At 40.3% G+C, this 26,713-nt stretch overlaps 1 protein-coding gene across 1 annotated transcript in view; it reads left to right on the plus strand.

Moving 5' to 3' along the window:
* Window positions 1-6,150, plus strand: part of LOC111964089 (leucine-rich repeat transmembrane neuronal protein 4-like) — a 146,406-nt gene extending 140,256 nt beyond the window's left edge. Inside the window, exon 3 of the mRNA XM_023987806.2 lies at window positions 360-6,150. Within this exon, the coding sequence (XP_023843574.1) occupies window positions 360-662 (303 nt within the window). The 3' untranslated portion in view covers window positions 663-6,150. The remainder of the gene's footprint in view (window positions 1-359) is intronic.
* The last annotated feature ends 20,563 nt before the right edge of the window (window positions 6,151-26,713 follow it).

The following is a 26,713-nucleotide window of genomic DNA, read 5'->3' on the forward strand; positions in this document are numbered from 1 at the left end:
CCAGTGGTAATGGTTGGATTAGTGGGTACATTTTAACATCACATTTAGGCAGTTTATACCCATTGTTATTGTTTTCTGACAAAATAATCACTGTTTGACAAAAACATTTGTCTTAATTGCAGATATTATTTTAATTATTGATGATTATTTGTTCCCATCTGCTAGTTGGTATCTAGAGGGCTTATCAGAGCAATCAACAGATTGAGATTGACATCTCTAATGTATATTTCTCTCTTTTTTTCTCCCCCTCCTCTCCCTCTCCCACCTACATATAAATTCCCTTAATTACTCACACACATTCTCTCTCCCTCTGCCACTCTCATTCCCTGTCACCCTCCCTCCCTACCTCCTCTACACAGGTCCCGCACCAGATGGGCACGCTGGCGTATTACCGGTACGAGCAGCCTATCGTGGACTACTGCCAGGCCCATCAGCCCCTGCGGCTCAACATGGGCTATGAGGGTCCCCCGCAGGGCCTGGAGGAGCTGGGGCCACGTGAGAGAACCACCATACAGACTGTATCGCTGCCCGCTGTGCCCTCTGCTGCCACAGTGGGGGCCGGGCCCCGCTCACCGCCCTCTATCCTCAGAGCCCCGTCCCAGGTCCCCGGTGGCCCCTTCCCTCCCCAAGAGCGCACCACCACGCTCACCTTTGGACGCTAACAACTGGAGCGAGAGTCTGTCGTTTGAGGTGGGGGGGATGCCACAGATCCACCATGACTCTTGAATAGAGGGCAAGGGCGCAGGGGGGTTCTGTGGGGCCTTTTTCGGCACATTGACATGGGATGGCCACAAGGGGGCAGAGGTAAAAAGAGGAGAACAAAAAGTATCAATTTAAAAACATGGCTAGAGGCCATTGGCTTCCGGAATGTGACCATTATGAAGGCTGATGCATCCTGGGAGTTCTGCTATTATCTCTTTTTCTTTTTCCAAACACTTCAAAGTGGACCTGCTACTCCCCTCCTCTTGGCTCCTGGGAAATAGAAACGTGATGCAACGTGCATGACACGTTAAAGCATCGATTTGGTTATAGCTCTGGCCAATGTGGCGACAATGCTGTATGGTGCCTGTTCCAAGGAATGGATCATGGCAGTTCTCTCATGCTGTGTTAGGAGTGAGAAAGGAATGTGCAATAAACTATGTGTCTGGAGGACAAGAAAAGAAAGAGAGCAACATCATGAAACAAAATAATGTTTACCAGAACTCAAAGGCTCGCTCTTTTTCCCATTAAAATTGCCAGTCAGGGGTCATAATGCCATGGAAATCATTATTTCATTAAAAGGAGTAAATTCTCAAAAAAGAAGAATGTTGTCGTGAGAGAAAACAAGTAGATTATTGTATTGTTTCCATACTGTATTGTCAGTATGTTCAACTATGGAGGTCAAGGTCTGAGTTTTATTCATGTGCTCATGTCGTACCAAAGATGTATTATTTTATGTACAATAATAGCATTTGTTTTCTTTATACTTTTGGTTTCTGAAAACATAACCGGTACACATTAAATACATGCATTAGATGGTTTCCCTTTTTATAAATGTACGTCTGCCATCTGCATACAGTATGTACAACCAAACCACATAATAATCTACAGAGGCTGCCGAGTCCTGTGTCTGTAAATGGTTGAGAAAGCCTACTCAGTTATCATTACAAAAATACAATTTCATGGAGTCCGATAGAAAAAATGTAGGAAGCATGTGCAATGGGGTGTCAAGATTTGGCAGCTGGCTCGAGTTGGCCCACCAGATTATACTATCTATGGTCTGACTAATTCATGAGATGTATATCTATTTCATTAAATACTTTAAAATGGAATTGCTGGATGTGAAGTGTTCGGGCAGAATTAAGGTATTTTAAATGCTGATGTTTTGCAATGCTCAATTTGATCAAATTTGGCAAAGCAATGAACAAGGAGGTATGTAGGTCCTTCGAGGGGGTCAACTAAAGGTTGAATCTCTTACCACCTGTAAAGGCCTAACTAATCATTTTATATATTTGATTTCTAAAAACAATGCTTGATTTTCTTGCAACTGGCCTGTTTGTGAGGTGAGCAGCAGGTATGCTGGTGGATTGGTGATGCACTGCTCCTGTGCTACCCTCTCCTCTCTACTCCCTTAGAAACACAGCAGACAAAGAGCCCAGTGCCTCACAGGGGGCTTGTTGGGCTGACGGACTGGCACGTTGATGCGTCTTTGACATCCAGATGAACTCATTGACTGTGGTGGACTACCACTGGGGATGGATATTGCCTGTTAACAGCACAGCCCTTTGCCAGCAAGTGTGCCTGACTGTGTTTGAACTCCAACCAGATGAATGTGGACACTGTCTCTGTCGCCCATGAGCACTATTGGACATCCTTTACCGTCAATTGATGGAGTTGATGACGGACTGGATCCTTTGTTGTGGTGGCTTTTCAACGGGCATTCCCCACCCCTCACTCCCCATGTCCAAATCAAACACACACACTGCGGTCATTTTTTTATCTGTCAAGTTCAACACCCTGAGGTCCGTATAATGGAGGAGGGAGCACATCAAGCCACCTATGTACATGGCTCCCCATGAAGGAGAAAGCCTGAGAGGGCAAAGAGAAGGGAGGGCCAGGAGACCGCCGGCCGGGGGGGGGTGCTTTTTTGTATGTTTCTTGATCGGAAGCAAAAGTGTACATTTTTGAGATGATCAATGATGTCAAGCAATTCTATAAAAAGACTACATCAAAAGGACAAAATCCTTCGGGACTTATTTATCTTGTAAATAGAGAATCTTTAAAAAGGAAAAAGTTACGTATTTTGCTTCTTCTGAAACACAAACTGCTTGTGGCCAGAAGAGGAGCCTTATCCACGAGCCGGAGTGAGGGGGGGAGTCTGTCCAGAAGATGGCTTTGGGAGGGAGATGATGATTCCCACCATATCCTCTCCTCTCCTTGTTTTAATTATAAATATTTTTCTACCTGCTCCCACCTCCCTCCAGCATGTCACTATTCCTGCAAACATTGTCCATCACTGAGGTTATTACTAATGTCTCAAAGTCACACCCCTACCAGAACCACAAATGACAAGGAATTTGGGAGCAATGTCATTAAGATTTGGGAGCAAAATCATTAAGATTTGAAGTGTCAAATGTACAAAGGGATAGTATATTATTCAATTCTGGCCTGTAGTAGAGTATTTCAAATAAATCAAATAAATATAATGTATTGGTCACATGCACCCCCCCAAAAAAGTATTGTTCGCATTACAGTGAAATGCTTACAAGCCTATTCCCAATAGTGCGGAATTTTAAAGTCAGACAAATATTTGCTAAATAAAAAAGGAAATAGTAACACAATAAAAACAATAATGAAGCTACAAGGACTACCAGTACCGAGTCAATGTGCAGGGGTACGAGGTAGTTGAGGTAATACGGTATGTAAAGCGGGTAGGAGTAAAAGTGACTAGGCAATCAGGATATATAATAAACAGAGTAGCCGCTGTTCAGGCCGGTGTTACTATTAATATTTTTTTTTTATCAACCCCATGTTCTCGTGTATGACTCGTTTTCAGTATGCTTGAGATACAGTATGTTATTTCTACTAAAGTCGTTTTTTTAAAGGGTTTTTGTTGTGCCATGACAACTTTGTTTATTTTAATAATTTACCAACCCCCAAGCAAAAACACACAGATAATGCTCTGATAATTATATCAAGATCTAGAAGAGTTTTGAGATACTGTATGCCCCACATATTACATACAAACTGTTGGTTTACTCAAAATGGTTTCTGACTACATGCTGGTTTTAGTTGACCTTGTAGTAAATGTTGTGCCAATGTCTTTACAAATGGGACATTCCACTCTCAGTTCTAGCAATGTCTTGTCTTGCCTTGCTCTTTAAACCTCCCCTGCCCCCTGCCATCTCCTGGCCTGGATATCATGTCTGCCTTGGGTGACTTTGGTGAACCTTTTTATAATGTTCTATTTCTGTCCGCATGCTGACGATTGGGCGAACCACGTCAAAATATAAGGGTGTGCACTGAACGAGAAACAGATAGTATAGAGCTAGACTATTTCCTGTCTGACATGCCCTAGAACCACAAGCATGTGTTTCCACACACACGCTGGCCACTTTGGTGTCTCTCAAGCAAGCTGTTCACTGACCCCTCTGTAGCCCATCCTCTCCAGAGTAGATGTCTCCAGCCCCATGGGCCCTACAGTCTCCATGCTGTCTTTATGCACATTGCAGAAAGAGATGCTTGTGTTGGACGAGGCTATACTCCAGAGAGAGGCTTCCCTCTTCTATTATGGTAACACATTTCCAGACCAATTATCATTATTTAGTTTCCTTGAGCAGTAATCACTCAACAGCAGTCCAACAACGATCAAAACCATATGTAATTGGAAGTTTAAATGGAGTCATGGTGACCACAATTAAATTAGCGGCTAATAAGTCATCGGTTTACCATGATCTACATCCCTGATAAGGCCATTGGAATAAAAAGACCCTGCTCTCTTCCATGAACAAGTCTTTTGTCCCATTTTTCTAATGTCGTACTGTACGGGGCTTTCAGCACAGGGGATGCATGCAACTTGTGCAAGTTTAAGCTGAACTTCAGGAACGTCTGTGCTAGCCCAGCAACGCCGACAGGCTTTGTTTTTTCCTCTGCCTTGTTTGTTTTGGGATCTGTTCCCCCCTCTAACCCAATCCTCTGAGTTTGGGCTCAAATCCCTTTTGGGAACAGATTTAGCTGAAGGGAGGGTGAATGAAGGTCTGAAGTATTGCAAGGAAGCCTTTCATATTTCCGTGTCTATGCTCAGAGGAATGGCTAAATGCAAATCTCTAGGGGAAAGAGGAATGAGGCAAGAGAGTTGGGGGGGAAAGGGAGGGAGGGGGAAAGAGAAAATGGGGGAAAAAAGAACAGAAATGAAGAAAAGCGGTAAGAACAAGAGAATTGTATTGTATTTGGTTAAAACAAAGGTTTCGCATCCCATGCACACCAGGGGATGCTATCCTAACACCTTGGTAGACATGTACAGTACCTCATTAACACATTGAATAAGGCACACAGACACCTGCATCCTCCTAAATCTCCCAAATCCTACTTCCACACCCTGGCTGTATGCAGTCTTATCACACGTGATGCACATGGCTGAGGATGCAGGAGGGTGTAGTGAGCGGTCTCATCATCGTGAACTGCACCCCCCCCACAGGGTTCAACATCTGCTGCTGATGTATCGTGGCTTTTGTTGTCTAGGCTCTGTCACTGCTGGTGCACACCAAGTTTATGCTGTCTCAAACCTGGCCCTTACATCTCACCACGGCTCTGGACTCTGCAGCGCCTCACCTCCCTGCCATCAACACAACACATTTCCCCTTCCAGTTCACCTGAAGCCAACCGCAGAGATTCAATGACTTCTAAGTCATTACCTGATAAATACGTTTGAAAATGTAATTCCCAGCCAGATGTGGCTTTGCGTCATTTTCTCATCTTCTCTATTCCCTCCTGAACTGCCCCTATAGGGCCTCTGTAGGGCCCAGAGCATGTGGAGACCTGAGGCATACAGGACAGTAGGAGAAGCTCTTACATCATTAGCTGAAAGTCTTTGCCCTTTGGCATAAGCAATGGTTACAAACCAGGGTCAAGACAATAGGGGTTCTATGCATAACCATTAACCTCTGTCAGAGATATAAACTATTTCGGTCTAACAAGGCATGTTTAAACCACTAATTGGATTTATGTGAACAGAATAAGAAAAGGAACACTAATTTCATATAGAATCAATTTTGCTGCCAGAAGCAATGTAAAGATGTGAACGTGCAGTAAAACGGACAGAAAGCAATATTATCATATTTAATTCCTTACGTGCTCCAAGCTTCTCCACATTCTCCCCTCCCACCAATATCACTTGTTCTTTCCCATGATATTTCCATGTGAATTTCTGCTTTTCCCTCTCATCTATCTCCTACTGACGGCATTGATTTCTGTGGGATGTAAATATGAGCTGCATTGTTTATTCTGTAGTTGGTTTGTTGTTGTTTTGGTTTCAATTCTTATTTTCTGTGCTCAGACCTAAGCGGTGTTGTGGAGACCTGGTCCAAACGCAAAATATGGCTTCTCTTTGAGTATATTATTGTCAGAAAATGTTTTGTAAAAATTTTGATGACGAAATCAAAAATAAAGAAATTTAAGGGTTAATATTTGTGATGCCATGTTCCTCTGTGTTGTTATTGTTGTGTAACTCCAAATCATATAACCACCAATTATGATGTCTCAATACCATGTTCTATACAGTACATACAGTTGAAGTCGGAAGTTTACATACACCTTAGCCAAATACATTTGAACTCAGTTTTTCACAATTCCTGACATTTAATCCTAGTAAAAGTTACCTGTCTTAGGTCAGTTAAGATCAACACTTTATTTTAAGAATGTGAAATGTCAGAATAATAGTAGAGAGAATGATTTATTTCAGCTTTTATTTCTTTCATCACATTCCCAGTTGGTCAGAAGTTTACATACACTCAAATAGTATTTGGTAGAGTTGCCTTTAACTTGTTTAACCTGGGTCAAGCGTTTCGGGTAGCCTTCCGAAAGCTGCCCACAATAAGTTGGGTGAATTTTGGGTCCATTCCTCTTGACAGAGCTGGTGTAACTGAGTCAGGTTTGTAGGCCTCCTTGCTCGCACTCGCTTTTTCAGTTCTGCCCACAAATCTTCTATCGGATTGAGGTCAGGGCTTTGTGATGGCCACTCCAATACCTTGACTTTGTTGTCCTTAAGCCATTTTGCCACAACTTCGGAAGTATGCTTGGGGTCATTGTCCATTTGGAAGACCCATTTGCCACCAAGCATTAACTTCCTGACTAATGTCTTGAGATGCTTCAATATATTCACATAATTTTCCTGCCTCATGATGCTGTCTATTTTGTGAAGCACCACCACAACATGATGCTGCCACCCCCATGCTTCCCGGTTGGGATGGTGTTCTTTGGCTTGTAAGCCTCCCCCTTTTACCTCCAAACCTAACGATGGTCATTATGGCCAAACAGTTCTATTTGTGTTTCATCAGACCAGAGGACATTTCTCAAAAAAGTACAATCTTTGTCCCCATGTGCAGTTGCAAACCGTAGTCTGGCTTTTATATGGCGGTTTTGGAGCAGTGGCTTCTTCCTTGCTGAGCGGCCTTTCAGGTTATGTCAATATATAGACTTGTTTTACTGTGGATAAAGATACTTTTTTACCTGTTTCCTCCAGCATCTTCACAAGGTCCTTTGCTGTTGTTCTGGAATTGATTTGCACTTTTCACACCAAAGTACGTTCATCTCTAGGACACAGAACGCGTCTCCTTCCAGAGCGGTATGATGGCTGCGTGGTCCTATGGTGATTATACTTGCGTACTATTGTTTGTACAGATGAACGTGGTACCTTCAGGCATTTGGAAATTGCTCCCAAGGACCAGACTTGTGGAGGTCTACAATTATTTTTCTGAGGTCTTGGTTGATTTATTTTGATTTTCCCATGATGTCAAGCAAAGAGGCACTGAGTTTGAAGGTAGGCCTTGAAATACATCCACAGCTACACCTCCAACTGACTCAAATTATGTCAATTAGCCTATCAGAYGCTTCTAAAGCCATGTCATAATTTTCTGGAATTTTCCAAGCTGTTTAAAGGCACAGTCAACTTAGTGTATGTAAACTTCTGACTCACTGGAATTGTGATACAGTGAATTATAAGTGACATAATCTGTCTGTAAACAATTGTTGGAAAAAGGACTTGTGTCATGCACAAAGTAGATGTCCTAACCGACTTGCCAAAACTATAGTTTGTTAACAAGAAATTTCTGGAGTGGTTGAAAAACGAGTTTTAATGACTCCAACCTAAGTGTATGTAAACTTCCGACTTCAACTGTTTCTCAGTCATAGTAAGTACATTTTTCCTCAATAAATATGTACCCGGACAATGAACAGCTTTGACTGGGCTGAGGACAGCAAATAGCACCATATAGTTCCAATACCCTGACAGTGCATTACTAAAACTAGGCCCAGGCATAGAGTTCTATGAATCAAAAGCTGCACTGAAATATAACAATACCGCTCCAAGTATCATCTTATTAACCATTTATTTTACCCATTTAATCGTTACTTTTACACTTCCATTCTGACCTTGAAAACATTGTGTCCAACAAAAAAAAACACTCATGCAAGACAAACCTTGTGGTCATGTGATTAGCCAAATTCCAATGATCACAAATATTCAACAGGAGTTTCACTTCTCCTTATCCCATGATTGACCAGGCCACTTTGCCCTAGAGAGTGGATATGGAAGCAGGTCCATGCCAGACCCCCCAAATACATGTCCTCAAAGATGGAACGCAGGTGGGAGGAGGCAAGATCAGGTGGGACCAATCTAGCCAATGAGAGGGCAGATATGCATGTGAACAAGAAGCACAACTCCGATATAAAGATGAGCGGTGTTGAATATTCGATGAGGGGTGTTGTCGTCAACTGCCTGAATTCTATGGCGAAAGTATTTGAAATTCATCGACCTCATGAATATGCATAGCCCATCTTGAATTTGAACAGGAACAATTCCGATATAAAGTGTTTCATCTCAACGTTTCTGGGATGTTACGTGCATCACACTTATATCAGTACACTCGTAATAACCTAAGCCTCACGTATCAAAATAGCAATTCATGTTAATCTTGATTAAATTAAATACTCTCATTGCCCCCCATACAAAAACTGCTCACCTAATTATAAGGATCTGCTTAATGTGGACATATGTTGGGTTGCGATATGGCTCTCGATTCACCTCCCTCTCTCTGGTATGGTTCAGTTCATTTTACAACTCGGTTCCCATTCCCATTAGGTCCCTTTAAGGGTTTCAGCAAGAAGTTATCCCAGTCTAGGAACATTAAAACATTATGTTAACCTCAGAACCATAAGAGGACGCTCAGTACAGGTCCCGGTTTGGTCGCAGCATAACATTATAATAAGAAATTTTGATGTCCATTAAGGAACGTTTCAATTTGGTTCTGGTTTCAATTTGGTTCTGATAGAACGTTATCCATGGACATTCAATGACCACAGTTTCCTGTAAGTTACCAGGACATCACTGAGGACCATGTCAGGATCTTTGTAGGACGTTATCAGATTTTTGATGTTACTAGTCATTAGGACATTACATGATGATCCCAAGGGAACGTCCTTGCAAACAACAATCTGTCTTTAGGAAGTCCCCGACACGTCACAAAATGGTTGCCTAAAGTGGTCAGGACGTTGTGTCATGGTCCACTGGAGGTTTTGTCTAGTTTCCAGTTTGTCCCAGGGGCATCCCCGAGGGTGTTTTTAGGACATTCTTGGGATGTTGTGTCATGTTCCCCTGGAGGTTTTGTCTAATATCCGGTTTGTTCCAGGCACATCCCCAATAAAAAAATGTAGGACGTTCTTGGGACGTTGTGTCATGGTCGGCGGAGGTTTTTATCACTTAAATGGTCCCAGGTGTGCCAAACCATTATAAGTAAAGTAATTGAAGTTATGGGGTGTTTAAGGTAAGTGGTACGCTGTTAAGCTAAAAGTGTAAAAATCTTGAATCAATGACAATATGATTACATTTGACATGATCACTTAGCATTGACTTGGAATTTGACCTCTGGATTCTGGGTATTCTGATCTACACATTCATACCTATAATAAAGCTCTGCCATCTGCACTGCTATTTTAGATATCAGTAAATATGACTATTTCCTCATCATTGATTTAATTTGCTTTTCAGCAGTTTGATTTTTCATCATAGTTGTCTAATGTTGGTGGGAAATATTATTCTGTTTTAATGTTACTGCGGAATCACTATGATACATATAATAGTTTTTCTTGAGTATTTTTAACAGAACTGAGATTTACTTTGAAGTGCAAAGTATAGGAATACAAGTCATTGACACCGACATTGAAGATCGGAAGAGGTTGTGAGTTTAAATCTCAGGTGAGGACATGTAATAATTACTGTATGAATAAACATACACAATGTAATCATGTATGTCAAAGTGTGCCAAATATGTACATTTAAAAAGCACTGTGTGTGTGCATGTGTGTTTTTGTGTGTCTGTCTAACTAACATTGCCAAAAGACAAAGAGCTGTGAAAGGATCAGTGGTTCACCAATCAGGGCCTTGGCAACAGTCACAAGGGGTGATGTGTAATGAAACTAGGCTGTGTGTGTCCTGGTAGATAGTAATTCTTTAGGATTAAACTATTTCATTATGACCATCAGGTGTTGACCATCAGGTGTTGTCCCTGGGACAATCCGGATACCAGACAAAAACCTTCAGGTGGACCGTGACACAACGTCCCAAGAATGACCTAAAAATGTTCTGTGGGACATCCACGGGACAAACTGGGACAAACCAGGGATGTCCTAACAACTCAGTTTTTGCAGAGTTATATCTATAAAAACATACAATTTTAGTCGAGATTTTAGTAGTAGCTTGAAAAAAGACGATTTGAAAAAAAACACACAGACAGACACACACACATACACACTCTCCCTACAGTCTGCTACCATTCTCCATAGTTTCCCATTAAGGTTGTCTACAGTACCTAAAGAAAATATTCAGACCCCTTGACTTTTCCACATTTTGTTACATTACAGCCTTATTCTAAAATGGATTATATATTTTTTTTTWAAGTCCTCAGCAATCTACACACAATATAGCATAATGACAAAGATATATGTATTTTTTTGCAAATGTAGATTTTTTTTCAATAAAATAAGTATTCAGACCCATTGCTATGGGACATAAAATTGAGCTGAGGTGCATCCTGTTTCCATTGATCATCCTTGAGATGTTTCTACAACTTGATTGGAGTTCACCTGTGGTAAATTCAATTGATTGGACATGATTTGGAAAGGTACACACCTGTCTATATAAGGTCCCACAGTTGACAGTGCATGTCAGAGCAAAAACCAAAGCCATGAGGTCGAAGGAATTGTCCCTAGAGCTCCAAGACAGGATTGTGTCGAGGCACAGATCTGGGGAAGGTTACCAAAAACTTTCTGCAGCATTGAACGTCACCAAGAACACAGTGACCTTCATCATTCTTAAATGGAAGAAGTTTGGAACCACCAAGACTCTTCCTAGAGCTGGCAGAGCTCCAGAGGTCCTCTGTGAAGATAGGAGAACCTCCCAGAAGGACAACCATCTCTGCAGCACTCCACCAATCAGGCCTTTATGGTAGAGTGGCCAGACGGAAGCCACTCCTCAGTAAAGGCACATGACAGCCCGCTTGGAGTTTGCCAAAAAGGCACCTAAAGACTTTCAGACCATGAGAAACAAGTCTCTGATCTGAATGCCAAGCGTCACATCTGGAGGAATCCTGGCACCATCCTTACGGTGAAGCATGGTGGTGGCAGTTTGATGAGAGAAAAAAAACAATTTCCTTAATTTTAGAATAAAGCTGTAACTTAACTAAATGTGGAAAAAGTCAAGGGGTCTGAATACTTTCGGGAATTCACTGTATTCCTGGTGGCTTATCATTATTGATGGATAACAATAGTTTTTCCACATCTCCCACACTAACTTGATCAAATTCAAAACAGCAATCCTTCTCTTTCAGACATTTTATACAAAAATATGATGGTTCACTATTCAATATAATAATTTCACTTCTGAGTTTTTCCACTTTACTAGTGAAATACTCATTGAAATTATTGGCAATATCGAAAGATTTTGTCATAAATGACCCATCAACTTCAATAAATTATGGAGATGAATTGGGTTTTCAGCCCATAATATAATTTAAGGTACTCCAAGTTTAGTCACAAAATGCCTCAATTTACAGTATGTCAACCAATCAGCTGAGCAGCCCGACTTGTTTGCCACCTCTTTTGCAGCATTTGTTTGAACCATATATATTTTTTCAATCTTGGGGGCTCTAACAGTTATCACAGTTAATTTCTCAACTGGTGCATGCTTGTCAACAATTGGCATTAATATATACTTCCAGTGCTGCTTCTGGATTCACTTCCTCATACACATCAGACCAAAATATTGTTTTACATCTTCAACAAAAGAGTGCTGAGAAAACCTTTGTATGATCTCTTAGAAACAACCTTTGGGACTTTGGCTTTCCTTGTTATTGCCACAATGTTATACTAGTCACTCATTTATGTAATCCCTTCTGTAATCCCTTCAGCCACATTATACTGTCAGAGAGGGACACGGTCCTGCTTGAGAGGCCTGTCAGTTCATATGCACACATCAACATATCAGCATGTTGGAGGAATACGACAGCACCGTTTACAGTGTAGCTTGCGGTGGCTGTCATGGCACGAGGCATGACATCTTTTGCCTCTCAATCCAATGATCTTACCCTGAGAGGAGATGTTAAAATGTTTTAAATATGGAGTAATTGCATGGTTAATACATCATTCATAAGAGGGCTGGTGTATTTTCTGTCACATAAAAGCTATTCAGGCATTATCAATAGAATGAGGACATAACCACCAAAATAGGTGTTAATAACATTGGCAACACTTTCAAACAACTAATGGCTCCTTATAACAACCCATGTGAATGTATATCCCAGTAAATGCATCTATAATGCATTGCCTAGAATCTGATATACACTACATTACCAAAAGTATGTGGACAGACTACATTACCAAAAGTATGTGGACACACCTTCAAATTAGTGGATTCGGGTATTTCAACCACAGCCGTAGCTGACAGGTGTATATAATCGTGCACACAGCCATGTAATCTCCAAAGACAAACATTGGCAGTAGAATGGCATTGCTGAAGAGCTCAGTGACTTTTAACATGGCACCGTCATAAGATACTACCTTTCTAACAAGTCAGTTCGTCAAATGTCTGTCCTGCTAGAGCTGCCCCGGTCAACTGTAAGTGCTGTTATTGTGAAGTGGAAATGTTTAGGAGCAACAACTGCTCAATCGTGAAGTGGTAGGCCACACAAGCTCACAGAACGGGACCGCTGAGTGCTGAAGTGAGTAGCGCACACAAGCCTAAGATCACCATGCGCAATGCCAAGCGTTGGCTGGAGTGGTGTAAAGCTCGCCGTCATTGGACTCTGAAGCAGTGGAAACACGTTCTCTGGAGTGATGAATCACACTTCACCATCTGGCAGTCCAACAGACAAATCTGGGTTGGATGCCAGGAGAACGCTACCTTCCCCAATGCATAATGCCAACTGTAAAGTTTGGAGGAGGAGGAATAATGGTCTGGGGCTGTTTTTCATGGTTAAGGCCCCTTAGTTCCAGTGAACGCTACAGCATACAATGACATTTTAGATAATTATGTGCCTCCAACATTGTGGCAACAGTTTGGGGAAGGCCTTTTCCTGTTTCATCATGACAATGCCCCCATGCACAAAGCGAGGTTCATACAGAAATGGTTCATTGAGATCGGTGTGGAAGAACTTGACTGGCCTGCACAGAGCCCTGACCTTAACCCCTTCAAACACCTTTTGGATTAATTGGAATGGAGTGGCATTAAAAGTTTGCCAGGCCTAATTGCCCAACATCAGTGCCCGACCTCACTAATGCTCTTGTGGCTGAATGGAAGCCAGTCCCCGCAGCAATGTTCCAACAGTATGAAATGGTCCACCCACTCAGTCAGTGTGGTGAAGAAGGTGCATCTTGGCACCTAAGACCCTTACAAACCTTTACAAATGCACAATTGAGAGCATTCTGTCGTGCTGTATCAACGCCTGGTACGGCACCTGCATCGCCCGCAACCGCAGGGCTCTCCAGAGGGTGGTCCAGCCAACGCATCACCGGGGGCACACTGCCTGCCCTCCAGGACACCTACAGCACCTGATGTCACAGGTGTTCACACCGATATCCTCCAGAAGGCGAGGTCAATACAGGTGCATCAAAAGACTGGGACCAAAAGACTGAAAACAGCTTCTATCTCAAGGCCATTAGACTGTTAAATAGTCATCACTAGCCGGCGACCACACCGTTACTCAACCCTGTACATAGAGATGGAATCACTGGTCACTAATGGAACAGAAGTCACTTTAATAATGTTTGCATACTGCTTTACTCATTTCATTTGTGTATGTACTGTATTTTAGTCAATGCCAGTCCGACATTGCTCGTCCTAATATTTATATATTTCTTAATTCCATTCTTTTACTTGTAGATTTGTGGGTATTGCTGTGGAGCTAGGAACACAAGCATTTCTCTACACCCGCAATAACATCTGCTAATATGTGTATGTGAATAAATACATTTTTATTTGACTTGATCTAGTGGAAAGCCTTCCCAGAAGAGTGGAGGCTTTTATAGTAGCAAAGGCGTGACCAACTCCATATTAATGACGATGATTTTAGAATTAGATTTTCGATGAGCAGGTGTCCACATAGTTTTGGTCATGTAGTGTATGTGTAGGCCTGCTTACAGTAAAATTATTTTAAAGTCACCATGAGATTTACCAGTCTGTTTGGCCTTCAATTACCCACACAAACTAATCAAAGTACTTTTAGCAGAAAAAAAATATTAATTTCACATTAATTCCAATTTTGTTTTGAGGTGTGTGTCTAATTATATTGAAACCCAGCACTGGATATGGGCTCCAAATTATTGAAGTCATTCAATTCCTAGCACTAAACAGACTGTAAACCCCAAAACATAAAAGGGTATTGTGCCTGCCAGGTCAGTCTCTCTCACCTGACACCTTCTTCATTTTAATCTGGAGCAAATGGCACACAGCTTGTGGCTGATTGGTCAGATGCCTCCTCTGTATTTGGAGAGTGATTTTCTCCTGACCTTTTCCTCTGTGTGATGCTGCTGAGAGGCAAAAAAACAAGAGGAGAAAGTGCTGGCGTGGAGAGTTGAGCGGTGTTGGGGATGCTCTCTTGCATACATGGTGATTTATTGTGTTGTCCAAGTTTTAAGCAACTGGCAATGCAGTCAGTTATTCTGTTGCAACATGGTAACATCAGGTCAAGTAATGGATTTAATGTGCAGGGAGAGAGGAAACTATTGTTCCTGGTTAGGGCCACCATCACACTACTGTTTGAACCTCTTATATATCTCAGTACAGTCTGAACCTCTTATATATCTCAATACCAGTGGTGGTCAGTGCCGTTTAAGATGAGGGAGGACAATTCTTTTTTTCATGAGCATGGCCTTATTTCTATTACAACATATTGGATGACTGTCATTCATATTCCATTCACCTAGTTCAATGTAACATCGATAGGTTTAGGCTACTACATCATACTTCAATTTTTCCTATACCCATCATGAGGTTGCTACAACCTAGCCTATGAATGAAAGTTTACAACTTAGGTGCACAAAGGTAGAGAGAAAAATTTGAGGTGACAGAGTGACACATGGACAGACAGTAACACATTCAATACTGCCTTGCACACTCTTGAATGCATCTACAGTAGCTGATATGGGGTGTAATCATGAATCCATCACTTGCAATTGTGAGTTTTTATTGGACAAATTAAGACATGTTTTGTTTTGTCTAATAAACATTTTTCAACAGATTCAGCAGAATGAATACAACCCTGATCACGCTTAAAAACAGTTCATTCACAACAGCCACGTTGTATTCCTTCTCACATCTATGCGCTCTCCTCCTCTCACCTTTTCCCTTCATCGCTTGTGGATGTCAATGAACAACACATCAGATGTATGTGACCAGGCAAAAAAAACTTTCCAAGCTAAACCATATCATAACTGCTACTCACGTCCTCCATCGCTGTCACCATATTAGCTAAAGTAACATCATTGTCAACATAGCTAATAGAACTACTGCGTTAGTAAACCTAATACAATCATACAGTAACGTTACAGTGTACAGTCAAATTCACCCAAGGCTGAAAATGACAAAAACAAATTGGCTAAGCTGGAACACTTGCGCGAGCCCATAGCAAATGAATGGAAATGGAACATTCGCAGAGGATGTTTTGACTGGAGTGATGCTTAGAATTCCATTTCGCCTAAATGGAACCAAAAAATGTATCCCTTTTTATTTTACCACTACAATCTGTTCTTAGGACGAAACTGAAAAATAACAACGTGTGTAGAAAGTTAACATCCGCACCTCGATGGTGCCAGGTGTGCTCATGTCTGCATAACGAGGAAGTAGGAAAAAAAATTCAACTTCTGACTATTTCTGGTCTAGCGTTTGATGACAGCGAGATACACTGCCCAGCCTTACATAATTCGAGAGAGGAGATTCTCATGATTAAAATGGTGTCCGAAATGAAAAAATCGAAATATACACATTGCGAGATATTTGGCGAAATATGCTTCTCCATAGGAAAACAATGGGGGGAGATCAGCGTTCCAAGGGCAAAAGGTATTTTGGGGCTAGCTTTTGATGACAACGAGATACACTGCCCAGCCTTACATATTTAGAAAGAGGAGATTATCATGATTAAAATGGTGTCCAATTGAAAAAAATCTAAATGTACACATTGTGAGATATTTGGCAAAATAGACAGACACACCTATATTTCCCTATAGTAAACAATGGGATGACCTCAGAGTTCCATCAGTCATTTTTTGTTGTTTACATTTTAACTATAAACAACACTGTGTCACCAACAATAGCAAAGCAGGCATTGTGACATAGTACAATAAACTGGGATTAGAATGTTCAGAAGGCGAGTTGGTGCCAGTGTGTTCAATAGAACTAATAGGAGCTGGCAGGGTGAAAAATGCCCTAAAATAAGGCCTGTTTTTGTGTGCTTACTTCAAAACTACGTCAAGCAGCTGGGACATATGGTAATATTATGAAACTGGGCTCCACCGCAGATGCAATGAACTAGTTTGTATTAGAAAGCATTGTTAAAAATGTCATGTGTCCAGCTTAGTTTGAGCATGGTGTTTGAGTAGGCTAAACTAGCTAGCTGCATAGGCTAGCTAAGTAAGTGAAACTGAAAGTGAAAAAAATGAAATCTCTGTATCTCTCTTGCTTCTCCTTCATTTGGAAGAAATTAATTTGTTAAAAACTGTTTAACTATTGTCTTTCTCTCTCTTTGAGTCAACTACTCACCACATTGTATGCACTGCAGTGCTAACTAGCGGTATCTTATGCTTTCAGTACAAAATTAATTCTCTGATCCTTTAATTGGTTGGACAACATGTCAATTCATGCTGCAACAGCTGATAGGTTGGAAGATGTCCTCCGGAAGTTGTCATAATTACTGTGTAAGTCTATGGAAGGAGGTGAGAACCATGAGCCTCCTAAGTTTTGTATTGAAGTCTATGTATCCAAAGGAGGACGGAAGCTAGCTGTCCTCCGTCTACACCATTGTGCTACCTTACAGAGTGCTGTTGAGGCTACTGTAGATCTTCAGAGCAGAATAGTATGTTTTAATGAATTATTTGGTGACGTGATTATATTTATACACAGTTTTATCTAAAATTATTACTTTTTAAATGTTTTACTTTTTTTCTGAAAATCACTGATGAGGATGGTCCTCCCCTTCCTCCTCCGAGGAACCTTCACTGCTCAATAGTCTGAACTTGTTGTATTCACCATCTCTGTACAGTCTGAACCTCTTGTACTCACCATCTCAATACAGTTTGAACCTTTTGTATTTGAGGAGCTGAGGAGCTGGCTCTTCTCCATGTTCCCCTCGGCAGAATCCTCCAACATCCCATGTCCTCCTGCTGACCCTATGTTCACACACACAAACTACTACTGTATATCAGGGGTTGGCCACAAGGGCCATTTATTTCCAGGTCAACATTTAATATTGCACAGTGTTGTTCTGGTTTATATTGTCCCTTCTTTTACTCTCTCGCTCTCTGTTTCTCTCCGGATGTTTACCCAATGCAAATGGCTTTTTGTAATTGCCTTAGAGGATTCTCAGTGCTAAATAATATAGGATTACAGTATGCTTACCGGTATGAACTCTTACTGCAGTACATAATGGATTACAGACTCAGGATGTAAGAGCAAAAACAATGAGGATGGGGACAATATGGTGAGATTGCAGAAAAACATATATTTTAAACCAATAACATGTAATGTACTGTGCAAAATTGGAAAATAAAAATAGATTGAAAACTAACATCCCCAATGTCAATTATTTTAGTTGACAATATACTGTAAGTGCACTCACGATGGAATCTACATTTTGCGTACAGTACAAAATGGCATATTTTTTATTTTATTAATAGGCTACACATGATGAGAGGCAGTGTGAATGAAATAAACAGAAGGCAGGCAGAGGGAAATTCATAATGCTCTTTTTTATCCCATATGGATAGTGAAAATAAATGGCACCCTGGTTGGTAAAGTTTTGCAGGATGTAATGTTACAGTCTTGCAAGTGTATTTCCTATTTTTCACATCTCATATCAACATATCCAATGTCTATGTCAGCATGTGGCAGCGAATGTCAATCTGATTTACTCTGTAAATGTTGTTTTATCTTCCCTTGCTATTTTATGTTTAGATAAAATGGCTTTTAGTTGGGCTAATGAAAGGCGCCTTGACCCCAGCCACCAGCAACAGAGCACTGCAGAAAGCTTAGACGAGACAGCAATTTATCAAAATAATAGGGCAAATTTATCAAGCCACATTGGTCTCTGCAGGGCATGGAATGAGCTGGCAGGGGTCTAATGGCTGGAGGGGAAAATAATAATCATCAAGGTGAAGAGAGACGGCCAAAGAATAGGAGGGATCCATAACCTTCGACCTCCAGCTCCTGCAAATTTTAGAGAGAGAAGGATTATGGGAGATGCAGGGAAGCAGCGTTTTGTACCGGGATATTATTTGGCGTTGGTCCCTGGGAGGAGAGCAGGTGGCACAGTTAGAAGACTCATTTAAATACAGTACCAGTCAAAAGTTTGGACACACATTCTCATTCAATGGTTTTTCTTTATTGTTACTATTTTCTACATTGTAGAATAATAGTGAAGACATCAAAACTATTAAATAACACATATGGAATCATGTAGCAACCCAAAAATGTGTAAAATAATATATATTTTATATTTGAGATTCTTCAAAATAGCCACCCTTTGCCTTGATGACAGCCTTTCATACTCTTAGCATTCTCTCAACCAGCTTCATAAGGTAGTCACCTGGAATGCATTTCAATTAACAGGTGTGACTTGTTAATTTGTGGAATTTCTTAATGCGTTTGAGCTAATTAGCTGTGTTGTGAAAAAATAGGGGTGGAATACAGAAGATAGCCCTATTTAGTAAAAGACAACGTCCATATTATGGCAAGAACAGCTCAAATAAGCAAAGAGAAATGACAATCAATCGTTACTTTAAGACATGAAGGGTCAGTCAATTCAGAACATTTAAAGAACTTTGAAAGTTTCTTCAAGTGCAGTCGCAAAAACCATCAAGCGCTATGATGAAACTGGCTCTCATGAGGACCACCACAAAAAAGGAAGACCCTGAGTTACCTCTGCTACAGAGGATAAATTCATTAGAGTTAACTGCACCTCAGATTGCAATCCAAACAAATGCTTCACAGAGTTCAAGTAACAGACACATCTCAATATCAATTGTTCAGAGAAGAATGCGTGAATCAGGCCTTCATAGTCGAATTGCTGCAAAGAAACCATTACTGAAGGACACCAATAAGAGATTTTTGGTTCCAACCGCCGTGTCTTTGTGAGACGCAGAGAAGGTGAACGGATAATCTCCGCATGTGTGGTTCCCACCGTGAAGAATGGAGGAGGAGGTGTAATGGTTTGGGGGTGTATTGTTGGTGACACTGTCGGTGATTTATTTAAATGATTTATTTTAATGCACACTTAACCAGCATGGCTACCACAGCATTCTGCAGTGGTACGCCATCCCATCTGGTTTGCGCTTAGTGGGACTATAATTTGCTTTTCAACAGGACAATGACCCAAAACACACCTCCAATCTGTGTTCTCTCTGCTACCGCACGGCAAGTGGTACCGGAGCACCAAGTCTATGTACAAGAGGCTTCTTAACAGCTTCTACCCCCAAGCCATAAGACTCGTGAACAGCTAATCAAAAGGCTACCCAGACCCCTCTTTTACACTGCTACTCTCTGTTTATTATCTATGCATAGTCACTTTAACGCTACCTACATGTACATATTACCTCAATTACCCCGACTAACCGGTGCCCCCGCACATTGACTCTGTACCGGTACCCCCTGTATATAACCTCGCTATTGTTGTTTTACTGCTGCTGTTTAATTATTTTTTACTTTAATTTTCTATTTTTTACTTAACACTTATTTTTCTTAAAACTTCTTAAAGCAATGTTGATTAAGGGCTTGTAAGTAAGTATTTCACAGTAAGGTTGTATTCGGCACATGTGACAAATACAATTTGATTTGACCAAGAAGGAGAGTGATGGAGTGCTGCATCAGATGCCCGGGCCTCCACAATCCCCCGACCTCAAACCCAATTGAGATGGTTTGGGATGAGTTGGACCGCAGAGTTAAGGAAAAGCAGCCAACAAGCGTTCAGCATATGTGGGAACTCCTTCCAGACTGTTGGAAAAGCATTCCAGGTGAAGCTGGATGACAGAATGCCAAGACTGTGCAAAGCTGTCATCAAGGCAAAGGGTGGCTACTTTGAAGAATCTAAAATATTTGTTTAACATTTTTTTGGTTACTACATGATTCCATGTGTGTTATTTCATAGTGTTGATGTCTTCACTATTATTCTACAATGTATCCAAACTTTTGACTGGTACTATATGTTTGAACTTTGCCTATGAAGAAAGGGTTGAAGCTCTATGGGTTTACTGTATATGGGTTTGGGTTTGCGGTAAATCATTATAGTAAGTCGCTAATGGAATAAGTCTGAGAGTCATTGATGTTTGAAATACTGAAAAAAAACTAAACTCAGTGTCCACAAGTTACGGAGAAATGTTTTGTACCCATACAGTACTTTAACCATCACATTCATTCAAAGACAAATAAGTAAACAGGTCTGCTGTTTTGATATCCTTCCTCTCAGACTCCCAACTTCCATCTCTAACTCTACTTGTGGTCATCTGTAAGGTCAGGGAGTCCAAACCTTATCGTCCCGATTCTGTCTCAGCCAGAGAGCTCAACAGTCAAAAAAAAAGAAAAATACAAAAGAACTCTGTATTTTCCAGCAACAACAACAACAAAACAGGAAAAATATTTATTCTGCATTTCGTCTTTGAAAATGTGTTGCGTGTTATTTTTAGTTGGCATCAATGCTGCTGTCTCGTAAAGAGATGCAGTGCACCACAGCGATAAGAGCAACAGGCGTAAACCAGCTCCCATCACTCTGTCCTTTACAACACTTTGATAGAGCATCATCCTGAGACAGGGCTTGTCCTAGACTACACAATTTGTCCTGTTCAAAAAGACATATCGCTTTCAAAAAAACTATGTCTGCTCATAGAAAATAGGTATTACACTTTTATCTAGGTTTATTGTATTCCTGGAGAAAATATATAATGTAGTAAAGCACAGAAGAGTCATTTTGGCATCTCTGAAAACATTATGTGAATCATTTATACTAGTTCTTTTAACTAAYGCAATAACTCCCTTGGAGGAGCAACAGAGGAACCCAACCATCCACAATGCCCTCTCTTGGAAATCACTCCTCCTGCCAGCTCCATGGAAGAGCACAGAATGTGTACTCAGCTAGTAGCACACTGTTCCGTTACAGCTTAAAGATAAGTCATCCTGATTCCTATTACAATACAATCACTGCTGTTCCTTATTTATTACTCTGTTTGAGGTATCTAGGCAATGTAAGCCCTTAAGCTATGTTGTGTACACGTGTATTCTGTTCATTTGCATAATCATGTATTTACTTCGATTTAACTAGGCAGACATCAAGCTTTACTTAAAAGGTTTACCAAGGACATAAATATGATTCTCCTTATCTGAACATGTGTATGTTCAAACAAATGTACCTAACTATGGTATGGTATACAGCAGCTATAACACTTAACTCCCTGAAGGAAAAGACAGATGAAGAGAGATCCTGTGAAGGTGAGTATTAAACTTCTTTACAAAGAGCTACGAAAACATTTCTCAATCAAACCGGAATGCTTCAATGGCAACCACATCAATGCCAGCATTTAATGAAAAGCCTTTTGTGTTGTAATGGCCTTGCTCAGAAACAATACATCAATAAGCAGGCCGCTTCTATGCAGCATACAATGTCGAAAACACAATTTGTTTATTTGTTTTGTTTTAAAGATGATAAATATATCGTATTAGTAGTCTAGCTACCTCAGAAGGAGCCTGTAATGACAGATATTCTAGTGTATCCATCTTAATTTACATAATTTTCTGTCTGACTTCTGTCTCTGTGTAACAGCAAAAATACTCAGACAGAGTATAGAGTAGATGACAGAGTATATGAGCTATCTGACAGTTTGAATATTAGGTCTCAAAAATGCATAGCTGTGCTTAAATAAGTGTTGTGGTGAGTCATCGTTGATCGTTGGCCGGAAGTTGTTCTTTGCCACTGTGCCTGAGAAGTGAGCGAATGTGAGAGATCTATAGGGAATGGAGAAAGACTAAGACCCACAGCTGTTGGCTTTGAATCCAAACACATTGCAAGGACTGGAAAAGTGCTCATTTGAACAAAGATGCGAGGTCAGCAGTATATAATGATTGTTAAACATAATGATTTTTCTATATTTTAAACATTGTACCTGTAAATAATTAAAATGTAGCCTGCATACACATTGCTGTGCACTTCAAGAACAATAAATATTGATTTAATGTTCTATCACCCACTGTTTGGCCGTATTTTTGCTGTTTCCTCCATGTGGAAATGGTTAATAATCATTCATTTAACCCTTTAGAATTCATATCGGCCGTCGACAGGCTTTCTTTACATTACTATAGCGGCCGCGAATCACCTTATTTTTCAAAAAATAATATCTTTGTCAATATTGAAAAATTAACATGCTAACAACCTAGCGTAGTTGCGTGGCTGTTGTCATCAACCAGAACCCGGAAACAGGGTATGCTGTCATTTGGCATTTCAATTCATTATTCAAAATCACAGTGCTAAAACAGACATGACTTTTCACTGTGAAAGAGGCTTTATCTATGTTGGTTGGTGATACGGATTCGCACATGTTCTTGCACTTTGAAAAGCAATGATGTCTAGGTTAGTGAAATAAGTAAACAGCAGATATACATTTGGTGTTGTTGATGTTTGATGCTGTGAAACTTAGGGAATAGCTAAAAGATTAGCAAATCCTGTCATGTCATGATAACTTTGTTGGGACAGGCGAGCAGATCAGCGGTGGAGCTCGATTGATTGCTCTCTGTCTCATGGAAATAGTTGCGGTGTTGTTATTTTTTGGTTGTATTTTTTTAGGAGGCATATGAGCTTTAATATTGCATATAGATTGTATCTTCCATCAATGTAATTGTCACGACTTCTGCCGAAGTCGATGCCTCTCCTTGTTCGGGCGGTCGACGTCACCGGTCTTCTAGCCATCATTGATCTATGTTTCATTTTCCATTGGTTTTGTCTAGTCTTCTTACATACCTGGTTGCAATCCCATTCATTAATTGTTGTTTATTTAACATTCTGTTTCCCCTCATGTCCTTGTCAGATTGTTTATTTGTTATGTTCATGTTCTATGGATTGGTGTGCGATGGGTTCTTGTACCCACATTTATTTTATTATGGACTTTGGTTTTGGAGTATATGTTTTAAGTTATTAAAATACTCCATTTATACCAAGTTTAATTCTCCTGCGCTTGACTTCCCTGCCACCTACATACACGACGTGACAGTAATTGTCTGCATCATTTCCAATATCCCATATATTTTTTGATATATATATATATATTTAAAAGGTTTGATGTATTCACCACTATTCTACAATGTAGACAATAGTAAAAATAAAGAAAAGTAGGTGTGTCCAAACTTTTGACTGGTATAGTGTGTGTATATATATATATATATATATATATATATATATATATATATATATATATATATATAAACCTTTTAAATAACACATATGGAATCATGTAGTAAACAAAAAAGTGTTAAACAAATAAAAACATATTTTAGATTTTAGATTCTTCAAAGTAGCCACCCTTTGCCTTGATGACAGCTTTGCACACTCTTGGCATTCTCTCAACCAGCGTCACCTGAAATGCTTTTCCAACAGTCTTGAAGGAGTTCCCACATATCCTGGACACTTGTGGCTGCTTTTCCTTCACTCTGCGGTCCAACTCATCCCAAACCATCTCAATTGGGTTGAGGTTGGGTCATTGTGGAGGCCATCTGATGCAGCACTCCATCACTCTCCTTCTTGGTCAAATAGCCCTTACACAGCCTGGAGGTGTGTTGGATCATTGTCCTGTTGAAAAACAAATGATAGTCCCACTAAGCGCAAACTAGATGGGATGGCGTATTGCTGCAGAATGCTGTGGTAGCCATGCTGGTTAAGTGTGCATTACATTCTAAATAAATCATAGACAGTGTCACCAGCGAAGCACACCCACACTATCACTCCTCCTCCATGCTTCATGATGGGAACCACACAAGCGGAGATCATCTGTTCACCTACTCTGCGTCTCACAAAGACACAGCGGTTTGAACCAAATATCTCAAATTTGGAATCATCAGACCAAAGGAAAGATTTCCACTGGTCTAATGTCCATTGCTTGTGTTTCTTGGCCCAAGCAAGTCTCTTCTTATTATTGGTGTCCTTTAGTAGTGGTTTCATTGAAGCAATTCGACCATGAAGGCCTGATTCATGCAGTCTCCTCTGAACAGTTGATGTTGAGATGTGTCTTTTACTTGTACTCTGTGATTCATTTATTTTGGCTGCAATTTCTGAGGTTGGTAACTCTAATGAACTTATACTCCGCAGCAGAGGTAACTCTGGGTTTTCCTTTCCTGTGGTGGTCCTCATGAGAGACAGTTTCATCATTGCGCTTGATGGTTTTTGCCACTGTAACTTTCAAAGTTCTTGACATTTTCCAGATATTTTCCAAATATTATATAAACAATAAAAAAGAAAAATCTAGCCTTTCTCGTAACTGGCCCAGAGACAACACATCCAAATTAAACATTACTTGGAGATCATTCCACATGATAAGGGCCTGGTAGGAAAAGGCAGATTTACACAACTGTGTGAATACATGTGGAGTCTCCATCATTCACCAATCCTATGATCTAGCGTTGTAATCCGAGTTTCTATATTTCAAAAATGATGTTAAGTAAATTGGTAGTTTATTGAGTAAGGCTTTATAAACAAAAACACAATAATGATGTGCCCTATGTGTTTTTATTGAGGTCCAACCAACTTTATGATAAAGGATGCAGTGGCGAGTGGAGTGTCAAAACTGTCAGATGTTATAAAACGAACAATCTGTCACAGAAATGAATGTAGACCTGATCTGTTTTCTACTATTTAATGAAAGACAAGCCCTTTTCCTATAGAAGAAGACCAATTTAATTCTTAATTTATTGACTAACTTGTCAACATGCTTTTTAAAAGATAGCTTTTCGTCAATCCAGATGCCCAAATATTTCTAGGCGGGGACACAATCAATGAGGGCACCATCTAACGTACTTATGCACAAATCATTAGTTACATTATTACATGATTTGGAAAATAACATGTACTTGGTTTTACCAGCATTTAGTACCAACTTCACGTTAACCAAGGCTTTCTGCAAGGTAGTAAAAGCAGATTGAAGAGGCAACAGAGACTGAGCTGCCGTAGGGGCAGTAGCATATACAAAAGTGGCATCTGAGTCCAGATGAAAGTTGCAGTTTTGTACAAATAGACCAATGCTGTTAATATTAATAGTGAAAAGAACTGGACCAAGAACCGAACCCTGTGGGACATCTTTTGTTTTGTCTAGAAATACTGATTTAACGCCATCAGTAAGTACACACTGTGTTCTGTCTTTTAAATCATTTTCAAACCAGCTACAAGCAGCCCGATCTAAGCCAATCGTAGAGAGTTTCTGAATAAGTAAGGTGTGATCCACAGTGTCGAATGCCTTGGACATGTCAATGAATTGGGCAGGACAGTGTTTCTTCGTATCTAAACAATTTATGGCATCATTTAAAACCATAGATGTAGCAGAGATGGTACTATGACCTGGTCTGAACCCTGACAGTTTTACATTCAGAAAAGATGTAGCAGTTAAAAGGGATCTAAGCTGAGTATTAATCAATGATTCCAGGATTTTTGCTAGGCAAGAGAGTTTGAAAATGGGACAATAATTTAGATCACTCGGGTCGACACCTTTATGTAGAGGAAGTACATGGGCAGCCTTCCAAAGTCTAGGGAAAGTACTTGATATAATTGTCAAGTTAACAATATGTGTTAATGCTTCCACAGTCAATGGAGCAGAAAGCTGTAAGAAGGGATCAAGCATATCAGCCCCAGTAGATTTTTTTTTTTTACATCAATCATAAGTAGTTGTTCCAATACATCAGAAGTAGACAGTTTCTCCAGAAAGTACAAGGATTAACTGGGGGTCGACTACCGGCTGGGAGAGGAACGAGCAGTTTACTGACTGACCCGGGTGTATTAAACCAAGATTTCTTTCAAACAAAAACCAGTGGAAATAAAATGTTTATTAAAAGCATGACATATCTCTTTTTTTTTATATAATGATGTCAGAGTTCAGTATAACTTGCTTGGGTAGGGAAGGAGAGGAATTTCCACACTTTAGCAGCATTAACTGTTTTCCAAAATGTAGATGGATCACCAGCAGTGTCAGCGATAGAACTTTGGAAGTAACTTGATTTAGCCTTTTTAACTAAGGA

Source organism: Salvelinus sp. IW2-2015, linkage group LG5, assembly GCF_002910315.2.
Source record: "Salvelinus sp. IW2-2015 linkage group LG5, ASM291031v2, whole genome shotgun sequence".
NCBI classification, from domain to species: domain Eukaryota; kingdom Metazoa; phylum Chordata; class Actinopteri; order Salmoniformes; family Salmonidae; genus Salvelinus; species Salvelinus sp. IW2-2015.